We start from the raw sequence: 20,508 nt of genomic DNA, 5'->3' as shown, positions 1-20,508 counted from the left end.
AGGTGAGAAGCAATCGCCGCCACCGCCGCCGCTCCCATCTTCTCTGCCGCTGCCTCCCTCTCTGTCTCACCCCCTACGCTGCCCGGGGCCGTGGCTGAGGCAGTGGTGCGATCCTCTGGAGCTGCGCCCTACCCCCGGTACTGCAGCCGCAACGGTGCTCGTCTCCGGAGGACTCTATTTAGCAACGGACCCGGGAAGATGGCGGAGGCCATGGAGACGGAGGCGGCCGCCGAGCCCGACGCCTTCAAGCGCCCCAGCCGCCCGCTGCCCGCCGCGCCCCGCGCTGCGGAGGGCAATGAGCCGGGGCCCGGCCCGCCGCCCCCCCGTCCTGCCGCCGCGCCGGCGGCGCCGCGCTACGAGGAGCCGCCGTGGGGCAGCCCCCCGCCGGCCGGCGCCGGCTACGGGCTGGAGGTGCTGAAGGGCGGCGTGGCGCTGGGCTCGGTGCGGCTGGAGGGCGGCAGCTGGTTCCTGGTGGGGCGGCTGCCCGGCTGCGCTCTGTCCCTGGAGCACCCCTCGGTGTCGCGGCACCACGCCGTGCTGCAGTACCGCGGCCCTGGCTGCTCCCCCGACGGCGCCGATGCCGCCGGCTTCTACGTGTACGACCTGGGCAGCACCCACGGCACCTTCCTCAACAAGGCGCGGGTGCCGCCCCGCACCTACTGCCGGGTGCGGGTGGGCCACGGGCTCCGCTTCGGCGGCAGCTCCCGCCTCTTCCTCCTGCAGGTGGGTGGGGGCCCGGGCGGCCCCGCCGCGCTCCCCGGGGCGTGGGTCGGGTGACTCCTGTGCTTCCCCGCGTCCGGCTCAGGGATTTCAGCTGGGGTTGTTCAGCCTGGAGAAGAGAAGGCCCCGGGGAGACCTTATTGCGGCCTTTCAGTACTTAAAGGGGGCCTACAAGAAAGGTGGGGATAGTCTTTTTAGCAAGGCCTGCTGCGACAGGACAAGGGATAATGGTTTTTAACTAAAGGAGGGTAGAGTTAGACTAAACATAAGGAAAAAAATTTTTCACGATGAGGGTGGTGAAACACTGGAACGGGTTGCCCGGAGAGGTGGCAGATGCCCCATCCTTGGAAACATTCAAGGTCAGGCTGGATGGGGCTCTGAGCAACCTGATCTAGTTGAAGACGTCCCTGCCAATTGCAGGGGGGTTGAGCTAGATGACCTTTAAAGGTCCCTTCCATTCCAAAGCATTCTATGATTCTATGATTTATGCAGCTCCATCTACATCTCCCTGGCGTCTCGGGGTGAAAGGGGCTTCTGAGGTGTGGGGCAGTTTGGGTGTTTTGGAAGCTGCCCAGCGCTGCCGTGGTTGTTTTACTGGGGAAAAGCAGTCAGCTGTAGGTATCGGCTGCCAGCTCTGCGGTGAGGTTTGGGGCCGAAGGACAGAGCAGGGCTGTGGGGTCCCCCCACTGCTGCATCGCCCTGGTGCACCGGGCACAGGGCAGCTCTGCTGGGGGCTCGGTGTGAGAACAGGCATGGCAGCTTCTGGTGATGTGCAGTGAGTGCGAAAGGCATTTCTCTCCAACAGTATGGTGTATCAGGAAAGTCTTTCCAACAGTGTGATGCATCAGGAAAGTAAAGCACTAATATTTCTTTGTGAACAAGGGGAGCTTTTATTAGTAGGAACGTAGAGAGCACTTGGTCTGCCCTACACGCACTTCAGAAGCTGCTTGTTCCCCAGATTATCCCGTTCAGCACTGATGGAAATTTTTGCCTTCTGCTTTAAAATACAGTTATATTTGAGATTGATCTGACTATAAATACACAATAATGCTCATTTCTTTTTTTCCACCTTTGGAAAGGGCATTAAAAATAGTATATTTGGGGATGCAAACCATAACAAATGGTCTAATAATTCCACTTTTTGAAGAGCACTATAATTATTTGTTTATGTTATTGTACATAATTTACATGTGTGTTGAAAATACTTTTTTTTTTCTTTTGAAAAATACTTCTGCTAAGTTACTGTTTGTGACGTAGGGACCCAAAGAGGACCAGGAGTCTGAGTCGGAACTAACTGTGACTCAACTGAAGGCATTGCGTAAGCAGCAGCAAGCAAAATTAGAAAAGAGAATGTTGGGAGAGGACTCTGATGAGGAAGATGAAAAAGAGGAGAAAAATGAGAGGAGTCAGAACAGTGATATGAGCTGCTCATGGGGAATGGGTAAGTGATGATGAATAAATCAGCTCATACACCTTGGAAGGTCTTTAAGCTGGTTTTCAGTGAATACTAGGTTTGAAATTCCAGCTGGATGCCAAGTGTCCCAGTCCAGTGGAAGTTCTTGAGTACATACTAGTCCTTTTCCTTTTAAAAAGAAGAGCGCTGTGACAAGGCAAGCTTATATCTAGTGAGAAGTTAGCTCTAGCTCTGATGCTAGAGCTTCTTTTGAAAGGGAGAAGGTAATTTGCCTATGCTTATAAAAGGCTGTGAAACGGAGAGCTTAGGTTAATGCTGTGTGTTTTGTTCCTGTAACAATGTCCACACTTTTGCCCAAGAGGTGAAATTTAATTGCTTGAGACTTACGTGCAGTATAGCTGTCTTTAAATTTAAACAGGAATTCCACATCTTAAAGCTAGATAAATTGTAATTAATGAGCTTTTCAGTACAAAAAAATGAGTTGTTTTTTTGAATGGAAATGTATAAGCACATAAACCTTTGAAAGTGCTGAAACTGCAGTGACGTTTGTCTGCAAAACTGTATCTTATGATGGAATAACTAATAGCAAAAAAGAAGCAGGGTTTGGGTTTTTTTATTGGATGCAGAAGTAATATTCAAGTTAAGGGAAATAATTTTATGATGATGTAGCTGCTACCTCTTTCAAACTAACGAAAGCTGAAATATACGGGTGTTCTCTTTCTAACATTTCATCATTTTTTTTGCACTTTGTATGTCTCCTTCTAGGGGAGGATGCTGAGGAGGATGAGGTTGAAGAAAACCCTATTGCTATTGATTTTCAGGATGTACAAGATGCCTTCTATATGAAAGATCCTAGGAAGGCCTTACAGGGCTTTTTTGACAGAGAAGGTACTTTTTTTTCCTTAATTAAATGTAATTTTTATTATTTAGCGAAGTGTGATGTTTGTGCTCATGTTTTTCTTTGGGAATTAAGGTGTGAGAGCTAAACTTTTCTATTACATTGTGGGTAAGGTTTTTTTGTTTGGTCAAGTTTTGAGGGGTTGGTGCTGGTTTGGTTTTGGGGGGGGGGGGTTTGTTTTGTTTTATTAAAACTTAGCTCATCATTCTGTATCTGAGACTTAGTTACTAATTCCTAAAATGGAAGTTGCAGAGAGCACCTTGTATTCCTCTGGAGTGACGCTCAAACCACACCCATGATTTGAACCTATGCTGAAAAATCCAAACCCATCAAATTCCAGACTGTTCTGTTTGGAGATGACTATGATTGTGAGATAGAATTGGAAAGTATAAAAGACAAAAGGCAATAATGAATTGGTCTAAACTTTCAATGGTTGCTAGTGAAACTTACAGATGACTCACTTATTTGCTAAAGTGAAAAATTAATCTTCAAGCTAAACAATATCTGTGAATCCAGATTGCAAACTGTCGTTGCTTCAATGTCATTTACTTTAAAACATACAGAGGCAAGATTGTTTTTTCTTTGATCTGAAAAAGCCTTGATTGTGAAAAACAAGCAAATGAGCATAGTACCAACTGAAGATCCCATGGCTTAAAAAAAAAACAGGCAGCAAATTCAGTCCTTTGATATGTAACAAGGGCATTTTATCTCTTTTGTTTAACCATGACATTCTTCTCTGCTGTAAAGATTATTCCTGCTTATTTCAATTTTGGTTACTACATCAACTTTCTTTTCCTCTCTAGGAGAAGAGTTAGAATATGAATATGATGATCGTGGGCACAATAGCTGGCTATGCAGGATCAAGTATGTATCTCTCCATTCACTTTTGTACATAGAAGCTGACTTCATTGAATTCACCAACAAAAGCTGAAGGAATTACTTGTTTTGTCATACTTGGCAAGGAGGCCAGCTGGAATTAGACTTAAGCCCTGATTTTGGGACAGAAGTTCAAGGATTAGTGCCTAGTTCAGTGTCTGCGCTCTTTTCTGGTCTGGCAGCATTTGGTTTTCCTTAGAGCTGAAAATCAGGAAAGCAAGAGTCTAGGTTCTTTCAGTTCCCCTTGTTTTAAGAGAGATGTGAAATTGAAATACGAGAGAAGAAACTAGGAAAAAATATCTTTCTATTCCCAATGAGAGAAAAAAAATCATTCATTCTACTGGGTACCCAATTTCAGTTCTTTTATGGTATAAGGCAGTTTTTGATGGATTCCTGCAAGAGGCCACTGACGTCATTCCTTTATAAGATAGGAGAAGGTGAGGTGGAAATTAAGTCAACAGGATAGGTCTCAAATGGATAGGTACAACATTGCAATGATTGTACTACTTAAGAAGCCTTTGCTTCAGCATGGAAAATATTTGTTACTGGTGCTTAAAATGATTTGGGAGTTGACATTTAACCTTTTAACTTCTTGTATTCCCAATGGAATGCGTGTAGGAAGAATTATTGTTTGGAGTAGTGAAATAAAAATTTACTTGCATGCTTTAGGAAATCCATGCTTGTGTTTTGATTTGTACTGTATGAAATGAAAAGTGAAAATATTTAACCCACAAAAAAAGACTAGAGTGAAATGGAAAGAACAAAGCCAACTTGATAAATAAAATATCTGAATAGCATCCGTGAAAAGCTGTTTGTATCTGAGCTGTTCTCTGGTCCTTCAAACTGAACAGGTTGCCTGTGGATGATGCATCAGGGAAGCAGCTGGTGGCAGAGGTTCTCCATTCAGGAAAGAAGAAGGAAGCAATGATACAGTGCGCACTGGAAGCTTGCAGGCTACTCGATGCTCGGGGAGTACTGAGGCAAGAAGCAGGTGAATAACTAGTCAAATGCTGTGATTGTTCTAAAAGCCCTAAATTAGGGAATTGAGATTGCTATCTTGAATTTGTTTTATTGCTCAGTGGTATGCAAATCATTTCTTTTCTTGCCTTCTCCCTTACCTTTCCCAGTATCCCGAAAAAGGAAATCAAAGAACTGGGAAGATGAGGATTTTTATGACAGTGATGATGACACCTTCCTTGATCGAACTGGTGCTGTAGAAAAGAAACGACTGAACAGAATGAAAAAAGCTGGTAAAATAGAAGAAAAACCAGAGACTTATGACTCACTGGTAAGAAGAATTATTATGACATGCCAGGCTTATTCTCTCATGCATGTATTATTACTAAGAAGGAAAATAAAAAATATTTCCTGATCTTTCTCTGTTACCTTGAACTCTGATATCATTTCACACCTTTAGCTCTCAATTGGCCAAGTTTAGAATAAAAGTGGTTTTTTGATTTGTGGATAAGATCTACAAATACCTGAAAATATTGCTTACTTTAGTGGAAGCATACTATCTTGCTTTGGCCTGTGTAGTATGGCCTTCTACTTGGTAGATCACAGCAGTGGGTGAATGAAGTACCAGAACAGGGTACTTCTAAAATAGTTTTAAAGCATCAGAAAATAACTGCAAGCTTTCAGGTGCACAGGGCACATCCCAAAGAAGGATCCCATTCTGCTTCAAAGAATAAGCAGCCTGAACTGACAGGCATATGACAACTAAAAGTCCTACAGAGACAACAGGCTGTGGGGGAGCTGGGATAGGGAGTGTTGGAGGATCACAGTGGTGGTATAACATTGCTGCAGAAGCATTATATGTATTTTTGTGTTTCAGAAAGAAAATTATTTGAACAGTATGTTCCTAAACAACTTATCAGTCCTTTCACAATCTAGACTATTTTTTTCAGACCAGAAACTTCTGGTCAAAGACCAGAAGTAGAAAAATTGAGGTAATTTGGTAGGATATTTGCGTACCTCCTAAAAGAGGATTTTAAGAAGATAAAAAGATCTTCTAAGGATGTTGTTCTTTCATAGGTCACAAAGCTAAATGAAGCTGAAAATGAGCTTTCTGAGATAACAGAGAAGCTGAAGGCTTCAGGGAAAGGTAAGGCATGAAGTTTGTTTGATCATAGTGCTTTCCATAAAGAACAATAAAGGGATGAAAACGTATCTTACGGATTTCTGTCTTAAGTGCATTGGTTTTTTTGGTGTCCACTTTTCACAAAGGAGTAGGAAGATTTGCAGGTCACTGAGTTAGCTGGCGAGGATACTTACAGTCTTCATCCAATAGTTTATGTACTGTGTGTATATAGTCACTTGCTAATGAATGCAGCTTTTTTCACAGCAAGCAACATCCAAGTTAAGGTAAGGAGGTGAGTGTACAAGCTCCTGGTGCTTAAGAGAGTGAGCATTATTACTGTTTATCTGCCCATATTAGTGAAACTGACCCAATTTGAGGAACACTTTTTTCCACTCCCTCCAAAACCATTTCTAAGGGGAGAGCAGACAACTGACAGAAAAGACAGTATCTTTTATTTCACTTCTCTGATTGTAAATGCACCTTAAAAAGGAGAGGTGGGAAGAGAGAAATGTGGACTCAAAGCAGTTGACGCTTAGCCCGTGTATTCAGTGAACTTGCTAGCTTATGAGGGTGCCATTCAGGTTCTAGGATTATGCCTTTGTGTACGAAGGCAGAGCCTTTCCAAAGAGGTGATTGTATCTCGTAGTGAGCTAGATTTAAAAGCATACTATACAAATAGCTGCGTTTTGCTTTCTGTTACTGATGATGTCTTGTGGAATAAAAGGAAGGCATGAAGGAAATGTGTTTAGGCTGATTCTTCATACAGAAGCCTTTCTAACAGAGTTGGCATTAATAAAGGTTGCAACATCAGTTTTTCAGAAGAGTTTCTCTCCAAGAAGCCTAGCAGCAATCTGACAGCTGGGCTATCTTTTGTGCCTTATATGGGTATGTTTCTTTCTAGTAATTCAGCTCCACACCAAAACTCATTTGTATCAACATTTTTGTTGGTGATTGATTATACCAGATCACTGTTCAGAAAACAGTACTGTTCCACTGAGCATTCTAACTGATGGGTTGGTTCAGCGTGTTTGAAGGAATTGTTTTCAGCATGACTGTTCTGATAAGTAGTTAACGATTGACTAGCAAGAGAAGCTAATGCTTTATGTTGTCTGAGACATGTAATTCCAAGCTTTCATATGTTATGATGCCTTTGTTTCTGCTGATACTGTTTCTCAACAAGACTGTTAAATCATATTGTAGTAGGCACTGAGAGAAGGAAGAATCAGTTCATTTATAGATTTCTGCTAACACCATATAATTCTGATATATGTCATCATGGTTTGGTAAATTGTAACTGGTTACACAGCTAGTTTAGAGCCTTGGAAAAATTGCAGTCTCAGCACTTACTGCAATACAGAGTAATTCAGTATTGGATGGGAATTTCTTAGAACTAGGCCAAGATAAAACATAGCAAATATTGCATCATCAGTTACTCTGTGTGTGTGTGTGTGTGTTCTAGATACTTGTGTTTTCTCTTATTTCTTTGGATGCTTCAGGTTCATCAAAGATGTTGCGTAGAAGTGTAATCCAGGAACATGCGTATTGATCATGGGTGATTCTTACCACTGTCGTGAGCTGTCTGGCAAAGCTACCACATCACATACAGTTATGAAACCTCGATGCACTTTTGCTTGCTCTAAATCATTATCTGTAGCCTAAGGGCAAGAGTGTAGAGAGACCAATGAGTGAATGACAGGCTAAATTGCAACACCTCTTAACAAGCACTCAGAGAAATTAAGTGGTTGTCTAAAAAATCACAGTAGAAGTTCACAAATTGTTCTCCTTCAGAACTAATTACTGATGGACTGACTTGGTATCTCACATTCACTGATGCAGCTGAATGAAAATCAAACACATAGAGCTCTTCAGTCTCATCTTTGGTTGCCTGTTCAGAAGAAAATTATCAATAAGTTGATGGTGCAGTAAATACCCCTATAGCTTTTTTTCACTGGGATATAGAGTATAATAGCCATGATTGATTTACCTCCTGGCAATATCAAATTTTACTTCAATAGTGTAGAAAACTGCTGCAACAGATACCGAATGCTAACAGTAACCCTGTAAGCTGAACTACCTGATCTTAGGCACTGTTAGTGGAATCAAGCAGAGAATCCTGTTTGCAAGAAGGGCTGATCTGACTTGCTGAAGATCACTCACTGACTGAAGCACTTACACTGTTCCACAGCTAAAGACGTGAGCTGTGGAACTAAACCTTTAATTGTTCTGAATTATCTGACTAGACACTAAACTGCATCTTTAAAATTTTGTGTTTAAATTAAATGATCACTCTGCTCAGCTCCTGTCTGCTAGGAGTTTCAGACTGTTTGTTAACAGTACCTTTTTGTTGATATTTATTGTCTTGGTTCATATAAATAGTTAGGAGGAAAGAGAAGAGTATTTCTATCTGAATTTCTTTTATGACATGTTTTGTCATCATTTATGTTTGTGTGGAGGTGGATGCTACAACTGTTTCTTATCTTTTGAAGCCTCTTAATTTTGTATATCTTTGAACAGTTACCCTTGTGGCTTTCATATATTTGCAAATTGTAAACTGTGTTTTGTTCTAGATCAGAAATATCCTTTTCAACTGAGTCCATTTGTAAACATGAGTCTTATTAGACTTGTCTCTAAATATTTAAGTAATGTAAAATTGCTTGAATATGTACTCTTAACAATAACATATTATTTTATTTGTACACATTTTAAATTTCAAGTGCTATTTAATTAGCTCGAGCTGAACTGAAAATAACTCATTGGTCCCATAATTATGCTTCTGCATATATACATAAATGCTTATAATGCAACAAATAAATATTGAATTTGCCACTTTTCATATAATATTAAAAGGCAGAAGACTGCCTATCAAAAGGCTTGTTAAAATTCTAGCAACGACATTTTTCTTTGTTTGCCTCCAAGTTATTTTTGAACACTATATAAAAACTTCTGAAGCATTGTTCAAGCCTAGGAAAGGAGTTTTCCTGGGTTTTTTTTGTTTGGTTATTTGAAATCCATGTGTTAGAATTCTGTATTTATTGTTCTTAGTCATTAAAGCTTTAGTTTTTCCTCCCGAGTTTTATTTTAATTAGCCAAATATGCATAGAATTACTAATATTTGAAATCGGGTGGAGTAGAAAGACTGCTGTTACTCTTTTTCAAGTATGGAGCAGTGTTTTCTTGTTAGAAAATCCAGTCAAAACAAAGGTAAATTTTATGTGATTGGCCTAACATGAAACTATTCTTGTATGCACTCAGGCATCCAGGGGTAGGAGGCAGCATCACGTGTTGATTCATTTCAAGCTTTGCAAATATTATTACATAAACATTCCAGGAAAGCCAAAGTGAGATTCCCCCATGCAGTGGTGTGGGATTCTTTGTAATTGTGTTTATTTTAGTCTGTGACTATGAAAAGAACCTGTAAGCCACTTTTTTAGGGACAGCAGATCTTGAAGTGTGATGAACAAACTAGAATAGGGACACTTACTCATAAAGAAACATTCAATTTTAAGAGAGGCTTTGTTATGTAAGTGGATTAAAATTTACTGTCAGGCTTTTGTTAGGAGAAATGCTTTCATCTTTCCAGGGCTAACACTCCATTATTTTGCCATTCAACAGAAACTTGCAGAGAGGATAGTTGTTCCTACATATCTTATTCTCTAAAGGTAGGACTTGATGACTACAGCTCTCATCTCCCCACCAGTAACAATATGTATCTTCCCTTTTATCTTGCATAGTCCAGTCCCAGCCAGCAGCTCAAGATTCCTTGGATGAATTCATGACCGAAATAAAATCAGGATGCACCTTAGACAGTGTGGCACGAAAGAAGCTTCACTTGCGGTCATTTGAACTGAAGAAAGAGCAGCAGAGACTGAAAGGGTTAATAAAGCTTGTCAAGCCTGCAGAACTGCCTGAGCTGAAGCCCCAGTAAGTCTTAGCTAAAGTGTAAAACAGTTACTTTTACTGTTGTTGTTACCCATGGGCAGCTGTGCAAGCCCCGTAAATAGACAGCTTTCCAAACACAAAAGCAGGACGGCCTTCCAAACTACCTGGCTCATCTCTTTAAAGAGCCGCTGTGCTTTTTGGCTGTTGCAGCATCTATGGTTGAGGCAGATGCGCCACAACACTGGAGCAAGATAAGCCCACACTGGGAGGATGAGAGGGGGAAGGGATTGGAAGCACGGTGTCAGCTTTTTAAATTTTTTTCCCAACCTGCATCCAAAAGGAATTGAAGAATTTTACAGGTATTATGCACAACATGAAAACCACTTTCACTCTGTGAAATGTACGTGGAAGTCAAGTGTAGTGGCTGTTCAACTACTGCCTAGCAGTGCTACTGCCATTCAAGAGGCCGTATGCTGGGTTTATCATTTGCTACTGGCAGCTTGATTAGAGGTTTAGTTACTTAATTAATTTACTTAAATTGAGGTTTGGCCTCCAAGTGTGTTTTTATATATACATTTATATTATATACATACGTATGTATGTGTGTGCAATTGAATTTGAGGGAGTCTGTGTGATACAGATTTTTTTTCTTATTTATTTATCTTTTGCTTCCTGTTATGGCACGTGTCTGAATCCTACAATGTGTATGTAGGATGGAGGAGTCATCTCCTGCAGCTTCCTCCTTGGATGCTACAAGTGAGAGAGAAATAAAAGGATTTTTATATATCTACTTCTAATTTGCAGATTTTTTTGCATTTGTAAATATAAGGCTTGTTTGATACTTTTTACACTGTTTTTCTTTCTATCTAACTTTTATTAGGAGTGGGAGTTACAGTCTGGAAGCAGAGAGTAAGCCTAAAAAGATTACCCTGCCTCTCTTTGGTGCAATGAAAGGGGGGAGCAAATTCAAGCTGAAAACTGGAAGCCTAGGGGTAAGTAAGTGCTGCAAGTCAGAGGCTGTTTCCCAGACACCTTCTCAGGCTACGGAGACTGTAGGTGGCAACCGCATCTTCTCACGTGCATGGAAAGAGCATGGAGGTGCAAGCCTGCAGCGGTGGAAGGTGCACGGGGCAGCAAGCAGTGGCTGTTGGATGTTGTTTGCTGCCGGCAGTTGCCATTTTGTGCCCTGCGGCACAGCTGTGGTCAAAAGGCAACTTGAGGATCAAGTAGAGGCAGTCTGGGGACATCAGGCTGCACCACTGCTGTACCTCAGCAGCTGGTCCTTTACTTTTGTTTTTCTTGATCTTATAGCTAAGATCATATCCAAGACTGATGCAGTTTCCGGTGTCCCTCTTATGAAAAGACTGCACTCCTTGTCTATGGACTAGACATATTTTTTCATCTTCTATCTCTACTAATAACTTTTCCTTAAAACCTAACTATTCATCCTGAGAGTGTTTCCATACCAGCTGTCTCTATGACAGTAATATGTGTGCTTTCTTCTGTAATGGATATCTGTGACATCTACCTCCATTTGTCTTAGCGCTGATGCACAAGTCTTTCTCTTGCAGAAGCTGCCTGTTAAGCGTCCAGACGTCCCTGAAAGCTTGTTAAAAATGAAAGATGATGGACCAGAGGAGGAGGAAGAGGAAGAAGAGGAAGAAATAGAGGAGGAGCAAGAAGCAGATGCAATAAACAGCAAAGCATCAAACCTGGAAATGAAAATGCCAACAGAGGAAGAAACAGAAGAAGAAACTAATGCTCCCGATGGTTCTCCTTACAATAACAAGAATCTAGAATCCCTTCAGGATGGTAAACCATTGTCTTTGATTTTCTCAGTAATGAAGCTGAGTCTGTTACTGCTGTATTTTTCAGAGCTATGTGAATCTTCTAAGGTTTGAGTCATAGGTTCTCCAGCAGATATCTTTTCCATATTTTTTTGCCATTAGTCTAGAGTCTGTGTACCAGCAGCTGAGTTTCATGTGGTTCTGGTTGAAACTCTGCTTGGCAGTCAGTTTTTCATGCTTTTGGTGAAACGGAAGAAATCTCCTGGACTCAAGAAAGGTCCTATTTTGATAAGCCCTGCTTTCATTAGATTGAATGTCCATATGAAAATAACTAAAGTGTGTTGTTGGCAAGGGAGAGTGACTTAATAAGAAAAGAAATGTCTGTGTAAACTTCAGATCCATTTGTAAGGAGGAAAAATAACTTCAAAAGTGGTAATGGAGAGGTATCATCTTTCTATCTGTGTAGTTTATCTCCAGTCCTTTTTTATATCAGCTTGATGCATTGGAAAACTCAGTAATGATATTTCTCAGTCAATGATGTGTTTGATGACAGAAACCGAACTCTAGCTTTTTGTCTTAATGCTGGCCAGGTTGCTCTTGAAAAGTATGTTTTAACTGGTCACAAGTTTTTCTTTAATATTGTATTGCAATGGACTTGGATGAAATAATTTGGAGGACTTTTGAGAGAGGTGTTCATCCTGAGACAAATGTAGTTAAGAGTTCCCTTTCGTACTTTGTCTCAGGAACGCTAGCACTCTACTCATCAGAGTTACTGCAGAGTGCTCACCTAGCTCTTTCTTTTGTCTTTTACAGGGGTTCATTTTCTGCCTGAGCCAAAGATACTAAGGAATAAGTCTCAGATGGGACCCACACAAGAGAAATCTCAAGGTGAGCAGTAGAATTTAGACTATTGTACAGTAGCATGTGGGTTTAGAAACTGGCTGAAGGACTTACTGTCTTCTGTCAGTAGAAGGAAACTAAGCCTAACCTAGAGCTTAAAGAATCTAGAATTGAAATGAAGGATTGTGTTTTCTTGGGAAGTGGTAAGTGTATGGTGAAAACAGGTCACTTCAACTATGTTTCAGTTCTCCTCGCTTTTCATAGTCATTAACTGCTTTGAGATCCTGTGTTTTCAAAAAAATAGCATGAGAAGACAAGAAAAAATATTTTAATTTAGGAGCATAAACATAATGCTTTCCTCCCCTCCCCTTATTCTCTTGCAGTAGCTCTTAACACTGCAGAAGGACAGAACTTTCTTTTATAAAGTGACAAATACTGCATAACATTAGCTAATAATCTGTTAGTGACCCAGATGACCCCTCTAAATGTATACAAAAAAAAAAAATCAGATCCTCAAAGGTGTACTGAAAATGGAGGAGATCTGTATGAATCTTGTATTTTTTCATAACTCAGACTGTTAAGAATGTTGTCCTGTCCTCATCATCTCATCCACAGACTTAAGCCACAGGAGTCCCAAGATTTCACAAAGTGGCAGAAAAACAAGGCATACTTCTCTCTCTTCTGTATTCCTCTCACCTATGTTAGTGTATTTTTTTTTTTTTAAATCATGTTGGTCCTGTGCATTTCCTACTGTTTCTTTCTAAATCAATCACTGCAGTGATTACAGATAGATAATATCTTTTAGAAAATAAACATCTGCCATTAACTAAAGTGTGTTACAGAATCCCAAATAGAGGACCTTACTAAACTGCATTCAGATAGGTGATTGACAGTGTATTAAACATAAGTTAATAAAACTGTGAAAAACAAAAATGTGTTCAGCAGCCTTAAGTACGAATTTTGTTGCAGTGAGCTGTCTTGGATTTCCTTTAGGGTGTATCCATTTTTATGTGAACTTCCTACTTACCTATTGGTAATTTGTGATGTGTCGTAAAACAAATCTTCTTTCTTCCCAGCATCTGACGCAGTACGTAAGGAACCTGAAGAGACATCTGAGAAAGTTAAGAAAATCAATAGCTCAAGCAAGGTCAGTTATTACACCATGACTCCTGCAGCTTAAGAGTTTCAGGAAATCATTTATTAGGCTCTTTTTTAGTGAAATAGTAACAATTCGATTGAGTATGACTTGGTGATAGTAGTGCTTTTCTGCTGACTAAGACCCAAATATAGAACCACATACTGCCATTGGACACAGATTTTGGAGTCTCCAATGAAAAGGTAAAGCACAGCATTTCAGGCATGATAGAGGCTCTCAATTCAATCACAATTTTTTTTTTTTTTACCTTTTCACTTGGCGGTTAGCTTCTGCTAATTGCTTCTTCTCCTGCATCACAAGTGTTGTAGAACATAGGTGCTCTCTGGGCTTTGGATTGGCACTGAAAAACTTTCCTTGTAGAGTAGCTTGGGAAGCATGTATTGGCTGACGCAGAACATGCTGTACTAAAGCTGTAGCTAGTCTGTATTGCCATTATCAAACCTCATTCTTCTCTGTAAGATGTGGAAAGAGATAAGTCTAAGAGATTATTGTCTTTTGCAACCAAATTATTACTGAATTTGAGTGAATGTACCAGATAATGTTCCTTCTGTGCATAAGATTTGTATTAAAATGTAAAGTATGTGAGCCTTGCACGTTTTGGGCTGCAGGCAATTGTTGCCTTCCTGGAGCCGGGAAGGAACTTCTTTGACAGCGTGCTCTTAGCCTGGTGATTACTGTGAGGCTCTTCCCTTTAGAGCGCATCCCACCCTCTGCTGACTGCCATCAAAGAAGATTACTGTATTTGGTGGGCCGTGAGTTCTGACGATTCTGACACTTTCTTTGTGGTGGCCATCTAATTTTATCCCTGCACCACTTAAAGAAACTCAACTCCCTGCAGCCTGTGTGTCCTGGCAAAGGACCCAAGGATTGGGTAGGCACGGCCTTTAGAATTGTCCTTTGTTGCTGGCCTATAAAGCATGTTGATAAAGAAAGCAAGAGTAAATATATACTGTTAAAGCCCAAGTTATACCATTTCTATGAATATGGGAGAACAAGGCAGCTTCTCATGCAGAGACAGTCAAGTCAGCACCTCTCATCACCAGAGTACACTCTAACAGTGAGCATTCTCCAAATGCCAGATGGCTTAGCTGTATTCTCTCTCCCATCACAAATCACTTTTTCCACATGCTGTCTCTGCCTTTGGGCTCAGATCTTGCATGGAAAATATCAACCAGAAGTCAGCTTTTTTTTTTTTTTCTTCCTCTTTTAATATTTGAGGAATAACTTTCAATCATGTAAAACTGGAAAAACAATTTTGAAGTGACTGTTCACAAGCCATATTTAAAAACTGTTCAACTCTGAAGTCTGTTTTGGAAAACATTAGTCTTCTGAAATAACTGGTTTAGAGGTTAATTTGGGGAAGGAAAGTTTTTGAGGGAATGAAAAATTGCTTCAACTGCATAACTTAAGGCTGTGTCAAGATACTACAGAGTAATGCAAATCAGTGCTGAGTAACTTGGCTGCATTTTGAGCTCTTAAGTCTTGCACTCTACAGTTGTATGAAATTTTTTTGATAGCTACCTGCAGTTGCTGAAAACAAAAGTTGTTGAGAAAACAATGCTGATGTGGCAAAACTTTAAAATCTAGGGACGAAAAGACACTGCTGTGTCAACATTTGAATTGCAAGTGACCTGTTTTGGTTTGCTTTAAACATTTCAGTGATGCCAGTGAGACCTGAAGAAATTGGGTTTTCTTTTCTTTTGAAAAACTTTAAGTTATCCTTATATAACAGCTAAACTTTTATATACTCCAGTTTGAAAGTCACCTTAAACCCAAAGTTTTCAATGGGATTGCACACTGAAATCAGTAAAGCACTTCTTGCAAATCCTACTCTAAAGCTTTTCCCTGCATAAAGAAATTCTGTGTCAAAAGACACTACCAAACATTAGGATGACAAGATTAAACTGTCCAGAAGTGGACAGTTGGCAGTGGTTCTGTTTTGAGGGGGAGACTGGACTGGATGACCTCCAGAGGTCCCATCTAACCAGAACTACTATTATTCTGTGACTCTACTGGGAATAAACTGAATCTATTTGAGGGTTTGATATTTCTTCTTTCCTCTGTATTATTGTTTTCATCCCTTGTAGAAATAACCCTCACCTTTCAGTATTTGTCTCTGAATTAATGAGAGATTTAGTGGCTGTGACACATTGCTGGAGGGGTGTAGCACTTTAAAAATCTTTTCTCCTTTTGCAGGTCCAACAACCTTTTTTTTCCTCACAGTACCCAGATGATGACCCAGACTACTGCATATGGATTCCTCCTGCAGGTATCAACCACTTCCTTACCGTTTTTAGTCCTATAACTCAAGAATCTACCTAATAAGTAGTCAGGGTGTCCTTGTAACTTCTTGAGGAAAAAGTAATTCAGGAATACTTTACCCAGAACCTGATGTTTTCTGGAATGTTATGCCCCATATTTGTTGTATGGCCATGCAAGTCTTGCCATGAAATACAGACCATGTTGGCAGTATTGTCCATCTCAATGGACAGATACACCTGAAGTTTGATTTTCAGTTTTGTAACACCTGAGAGAGCTAACTCCATTGACACATAGTGATATGATGATCTAGTTGAAAGACAAGCTCAAACCTTCACTACGGATAAATGTTCCAGCAATCTTAGTATTCTCAGTTTTCATAGAAGTCTGTGAGATCTGAAAATCTTCTTTGCAGATTTTTTCAAAAATCACTGGAATACAAACTTTGGGTCACGTGTTTTGTAGAGAAGCCTTGGTAACGCTTTGGTGAAGGCACTGAATAATCGATGCACGCATCCAATATATGTTGAAGTTGAACAAATTTTTTACTTTAGTTCCAGAGTGTTTTTAGCTAAGTGAGGTTATTCTTAAACAGTGTAATGAATTTTCAGTTTCTCTAAAATGGAAGATTCATTTTCATGCATTAAGGTTCTCATACTAAGTTCAAAGCTTAGCTTTCATTTGGTAGATTCATTACTATATTTTTTATAAGGCTGTTGCAGGCTTGTAATATAGATAGGCTCCAAAGGGAATAAGAAAAATGAGAATAAATTTCACTGAAGAAAACTATAATCTGGTGAATCATCCTTCAATGAAAAGACTGCACTTCTCTGACATATGAATCCACTGGAACAAAATACCCAATTCAGTAACTCAGAGGTCTGATCTCAGATAGCCAAGTGAGCTGTGTCCGTAAGAGGGAGCTCCTTCTTCTGTCTCTGCCTGCTAATAATCAGACTTACCTTGTATGCTGGCCTAATGAGGACACCAAGGGTGGGGGAGGAGGAGAAAGTCAAAAAAACAACCCCAAAAAAACACCAAACCAAAAAAGAGGAATATATGATGTAATTTTGACACTATTAGTAAGGTCAAGAGGAATTATAAGTATAAATCAAATGACGATTTGAATCGTAATATCCAGTCTGACTTTTTATCCTCTTTGTGCTTGCCTGACTAGTGCTGCCTAGAGACTATTTCATACTTGGATACACACTGATCTTGGATGAGGGGGGAAAAATAATGCAACTCTCCTCTTCGTCCATTAGGTCAAAGCGGTGATGGCAAGACTCATCTCAATGAAAAATATGGCTACTAAGCTTCAAGTGCCCCAGAGTACATCTGAGATTTGAAGGACTGCTCTACTTTGGACTCTTTGACCACGTGTTAAGTGAGGGATAAAAGAGTTGTTTTTTCAGATGCTGTTCCAAATTCAAGGGCATCAGCAGCCACTCTGGCTGTTAGCTCTCGCTGTGTGTCCTCTGTTTGTCTTCCAGATACTTTTTTAAAAGTAAAAGCCCAGACATTCTTCTGCTTCTTCTTCCAATTTTAGCCTTGTCCTTTTTATTTGGCTTGAAACTGTAGGCTCATTTTTTTCTTTTGTAAATAAAAGTACACAAAAAATATTAAAAAAAATACACATCTGTATAATTACAGGCTTGATAAAATTTATTCATGTTGGTTTTATGCAATTAAAATGAGAAACACTACTGGTTTACTTCTGTGGCTGCTGTTTGAAAATACTGCCATGGGCAACACAACCTAGAACTTGAAGGTTTTTTCTTTTTTTCTTTCCTATGGAAAAAACTTCTATTTTGAAAAGAAAACTTTTCACGTCTCCCTCATGCAGTTGCTGGAATACTTGGCATGGAGTGAACTGGATGAGTGTACGCTGTTATAAAGGTGTAGAAATGCCAAAGAACTGAAGAGGCTGGCACAGCTTATCTTGAATCAGAGGATAACAGAAGAAATGATGGATGGATATCCTGAAAAGCTTATAATGAAGCCTCTCCTTCTCCTGTCACAACACAAGAGCAAAGCGCCATCTTAATGCAATTTAAGGCATGCCTGCTCTTAATTTGTCACAAATACAGTTTTGAATGTCTATATAATTAGGCTATGACATTCTTTGTCATCAAAGGTTATTAGAGCTATGAATAAAGTAAGGTTCAAAGAGCGAACAGGCATCTTTTTATAAAGAGGTGACCGTTAGTGCTGCAAACATTTACCGGAAGGACCTAATCCTTTTCCCCGTACCCCATGGTGCATCAGTGCAAGAAGCCCCCTCCTGCTACAGCAATGGCAACCTCCTCATAGCATGAGGCCAGGCCCTACCTCCTTTCATTCTGCTCTCTGATTGGCTGCTTGCCTTTTTATTGCTGAGACTGACCTATTCATGTGATCTCAGAACACCCTCTGATTGGCTGCCCATGTCCTTTGGGCCAGGCTCAAGTGTAACAATATAGGCTTTTGTCTCATATATTAATATATATATCTGAAGGAGGATACAAATATTTGTAAATATTTGTGTTATTTATTCGTGGATCCACTTCCTATATGTATTTATATATGTGCCTATTTAGTGTGTATATGCTATATATATTAGAAATTTATAATTTAAATATACATCCGTAAAAGTGCAGGTATAAATTGGATAAAATATAAAAGGTATAAAAAAAAATAAAAATAAAAATAAAAGGTAATGAAATGAATAATGGAGGTTTAAATGTGAATGGAAGTAATCAAACAAGAGCAAAGGGCAGGTTCATGCCCCCTGCATTCCAAGGCTGCAGATCAAGCCCTGTTTGGGGTGTGGGGTGGGGGATAAAGAGGGCAGGGGGATGTGAGCAAGCTGGAGAGTGCCCCAGGGCTATGGACCCCTCCAAGGAGGCCACCAAGGGTCTGCCAGGGTCCTGGGGGCACTGCCAGGCCTGCCTGTCCTGCCCAGCCCCCGGGCTCTCAGAGAAAAACAGAGCTTCCACCGGACAGTGGCTGCATCCTCATGGATAAATCTCAGGAGGGCACGTCAGAAGCTGGGCAGAAGGGATAACCGTAAAACAACCCTGGTTCTTGCAATGGTAGTGTTGGAGCAATGGAGCTTACTGCAGTTTTACTCCACAGAAAACATAAAACAGTTCGGCAGCTTGACATTTTGTAGGGTTTTAGCTCAAGCCGCATCTTCTTTCTGCCTCTAATCTTCCACATATTTAGGTTTTTTTTTTTTTTTGTCAGCATCTGCACACCAGGCTGGGCAGCCTGAAGCTTCCTGCTTCTGGCAGAGGCGTATCTTTACGTACTCCAAGGAAGGGCTGTTGCCCCTCCATTCAAAACGCCAGACCTCATGGTTTCACAGACTCTAGCCCTTCTCCAGAGCCTTGTTCAGTTCCAGGGTGCAGCAGGCATCTGCAAGGGACTTCTGTTCATCGCTGTGGGTGCAGAGGGCCTGGCAGATTTCAAACAAAAAGTGCACCACAAGGGAAACAATAGTTTGCCATTTATGCTCATGAGAAGCACAGGGAAAAAAAAGCCCACAAGGTGGGCCTTTACATTACGCCTTACGTTATGCCTTTACGTTGACCATCCCAAAGTAGGTGGTCAGTGTGTCGAAACTCTCAAAAAAAAGGACTTCTGGGTTCCCAAGAGGGTATATTTTAGTTTTACTGATGAAAGGATAGAGGCTAGCAAAATCGTAGCGATGTGTCTTTTCTTTGGGGGCTGCTTTGTTGTACAGACAAATGGTATCTGTCCTGCTGCCAAAAGCACATCTCTGGGGATCAGGGACAGGGCAGTTTGGTCCTGGCTGAGACCACGAGCTCTCCATCTGTTTCTTTTCATAGCAGCTCACTTGTGCTCCCATACAGATCTGATGATAAACCTGCTCTCTTTAGGCGGTCCATCTTTTGTTGCGTTGCGTAATATGAATACCCAAAGGTGGTCCCCACCGGATGGTTCCAGTTGTTTTCATGGCAGCCTTCAATACAATCATGGAAAAAGTACCCCTTGTATTTGAAAGTTGTTGTCATACCATCAATGATCACTTAGTCACCCCAGAAGGCGGTTCCCACTTGATACTTATGGCCATGTAACACATGACAGGTTTGAATATTTCCCTTTTTGGCCAGGTATATATGTCATTGGTCAAATATCTCTTTTTCCTCCAATGACAGCCATAAACCAGTATGTGGACATGCAAGTAGAGGCCACCATATAATACAGAAAGGGATCTACACAGCGATAAGCCTTCTCTTTTTCATCACTCTGTTTCTCATCCACTGTGTGACGGGCCGTCACCATAATCTTATTTCTGTATGATCTGCAGGCCTCCCTCAAAATTTTTACATCTTGCTGGCAATAGTAACTCATTTCTGATTGCAAGTCAAAGGTCTCCTGATGGTCTGTGCACATGTCAAGAATTGCTTTTTTTTTTTTTTCCTTAAGCACCATGCTGCACGCTCTGTCATAATCCCAGAAAGAGGGCCTACATAACTTCAATTTTCAACAGTGTTGAAAAAATGGAGGAAATAACTTTTGCAGCCCTTGATACCCAGCTCAGGGAAGACTGCCTAGTTTCATGGGTAAAAAATTTAGAGAGACTTTGAAAAC

The 20,508-nt window shown here is 40.7% G+C and overlaps 1 protein-coding gene across 2 annotated transcripts; it reads left to right on the top strand.

Moving 5' to 3' along the window:
* The first annotated feature begins 2 nt into the window (after positions 1 to 2).
* On the top strand, positions 3 to 18,348 carry SLC4A1AP (solute carrier family 4 member 1 adaptor protein). 2 transcript variants are annotated; one of them, XR_014227658.1, is made up of 15 exons: positions 3 to 723; positions 1,978 to 2,161; positions 2,900 to 3,022; positions 3,836 to 3,896; positions 4,760 to 4,899; positions 5,036 to 5,196; positions 5,943 to 6,012; positions 9,720 to 9,909; positions 10,748 to 10,859; positions 11,439 to 11,679; positions 12,468 to 12,542; positions 13,571 to 13,641; positions 15,847 to 15,919; positions 17,175 to 17,296; positions 17,756 to 18,348. XR_014227658.1 is itself a non-coding variant. In XM_082306804.1 (14 exons), the coding sequence occupies exons 1-14, from the start codon at positions 199 to 201 to the stop codon at positions 17,222 to 17,224; spliced, it is 2,076 nt and encodes a 691-aa protein (XP_082162930.1). In that variant the 5' UTR covers positions 3 to 198; the 3' UTR covers positions 17,225 to 17,749. The 2 variants fall into 2 exon arrangements, 1 of the variants encoding a protein (XP_082162930.1); XM_082306804.1 differs by lacking the exon at positions 17,756 to 18,348 and having other exon boundaries at positions 17,175 to 17,749.
* Positions 18,349 to 20,508: the final 2,160 nt, after the last annotated feature.

This window comes from Platalea leucorodia, assembly GCF_965183815.1.
Source record: "Platalea leucorodia genome assembly, chromosome: 3".
NCBI classification, from domain to species: Eukaryota; Metazoa; Chordata; class Aves; order Pelecaniformes; family Threskiornithidae; genus Platalea; species Platalea leucorodia.
Note: the sequence above shows the minus strand (reverse complement) of the source record. Positions and strands in the feature narration are given on the sequence as shown.

Bases quoted from the DNA above. Each gene is read 5' to 3' on its own strand.
- SLC4A1AP (XM_082306804.1), top strand. From the start codon at position 199: ATGGCGGAGGCCATGGAGACGGAGGCGGCCGCCGAGCCCGACGCCTTC. The intron at 3,897-4,759 runs GTATGTATCTCT...CAAACTGAACAG, and splicing joins AGCTGGCTATGCAGGATCAA to GTTGCCTGTGGATGATGCAT. The intron at 9,910-10,747 runs GTAAGTCTTAGC...AACTTTTATTAG, and splicing joins CTGCCTGAGCTGAAGCCCCA to GAGTGGGAGTTACAGTCTGG.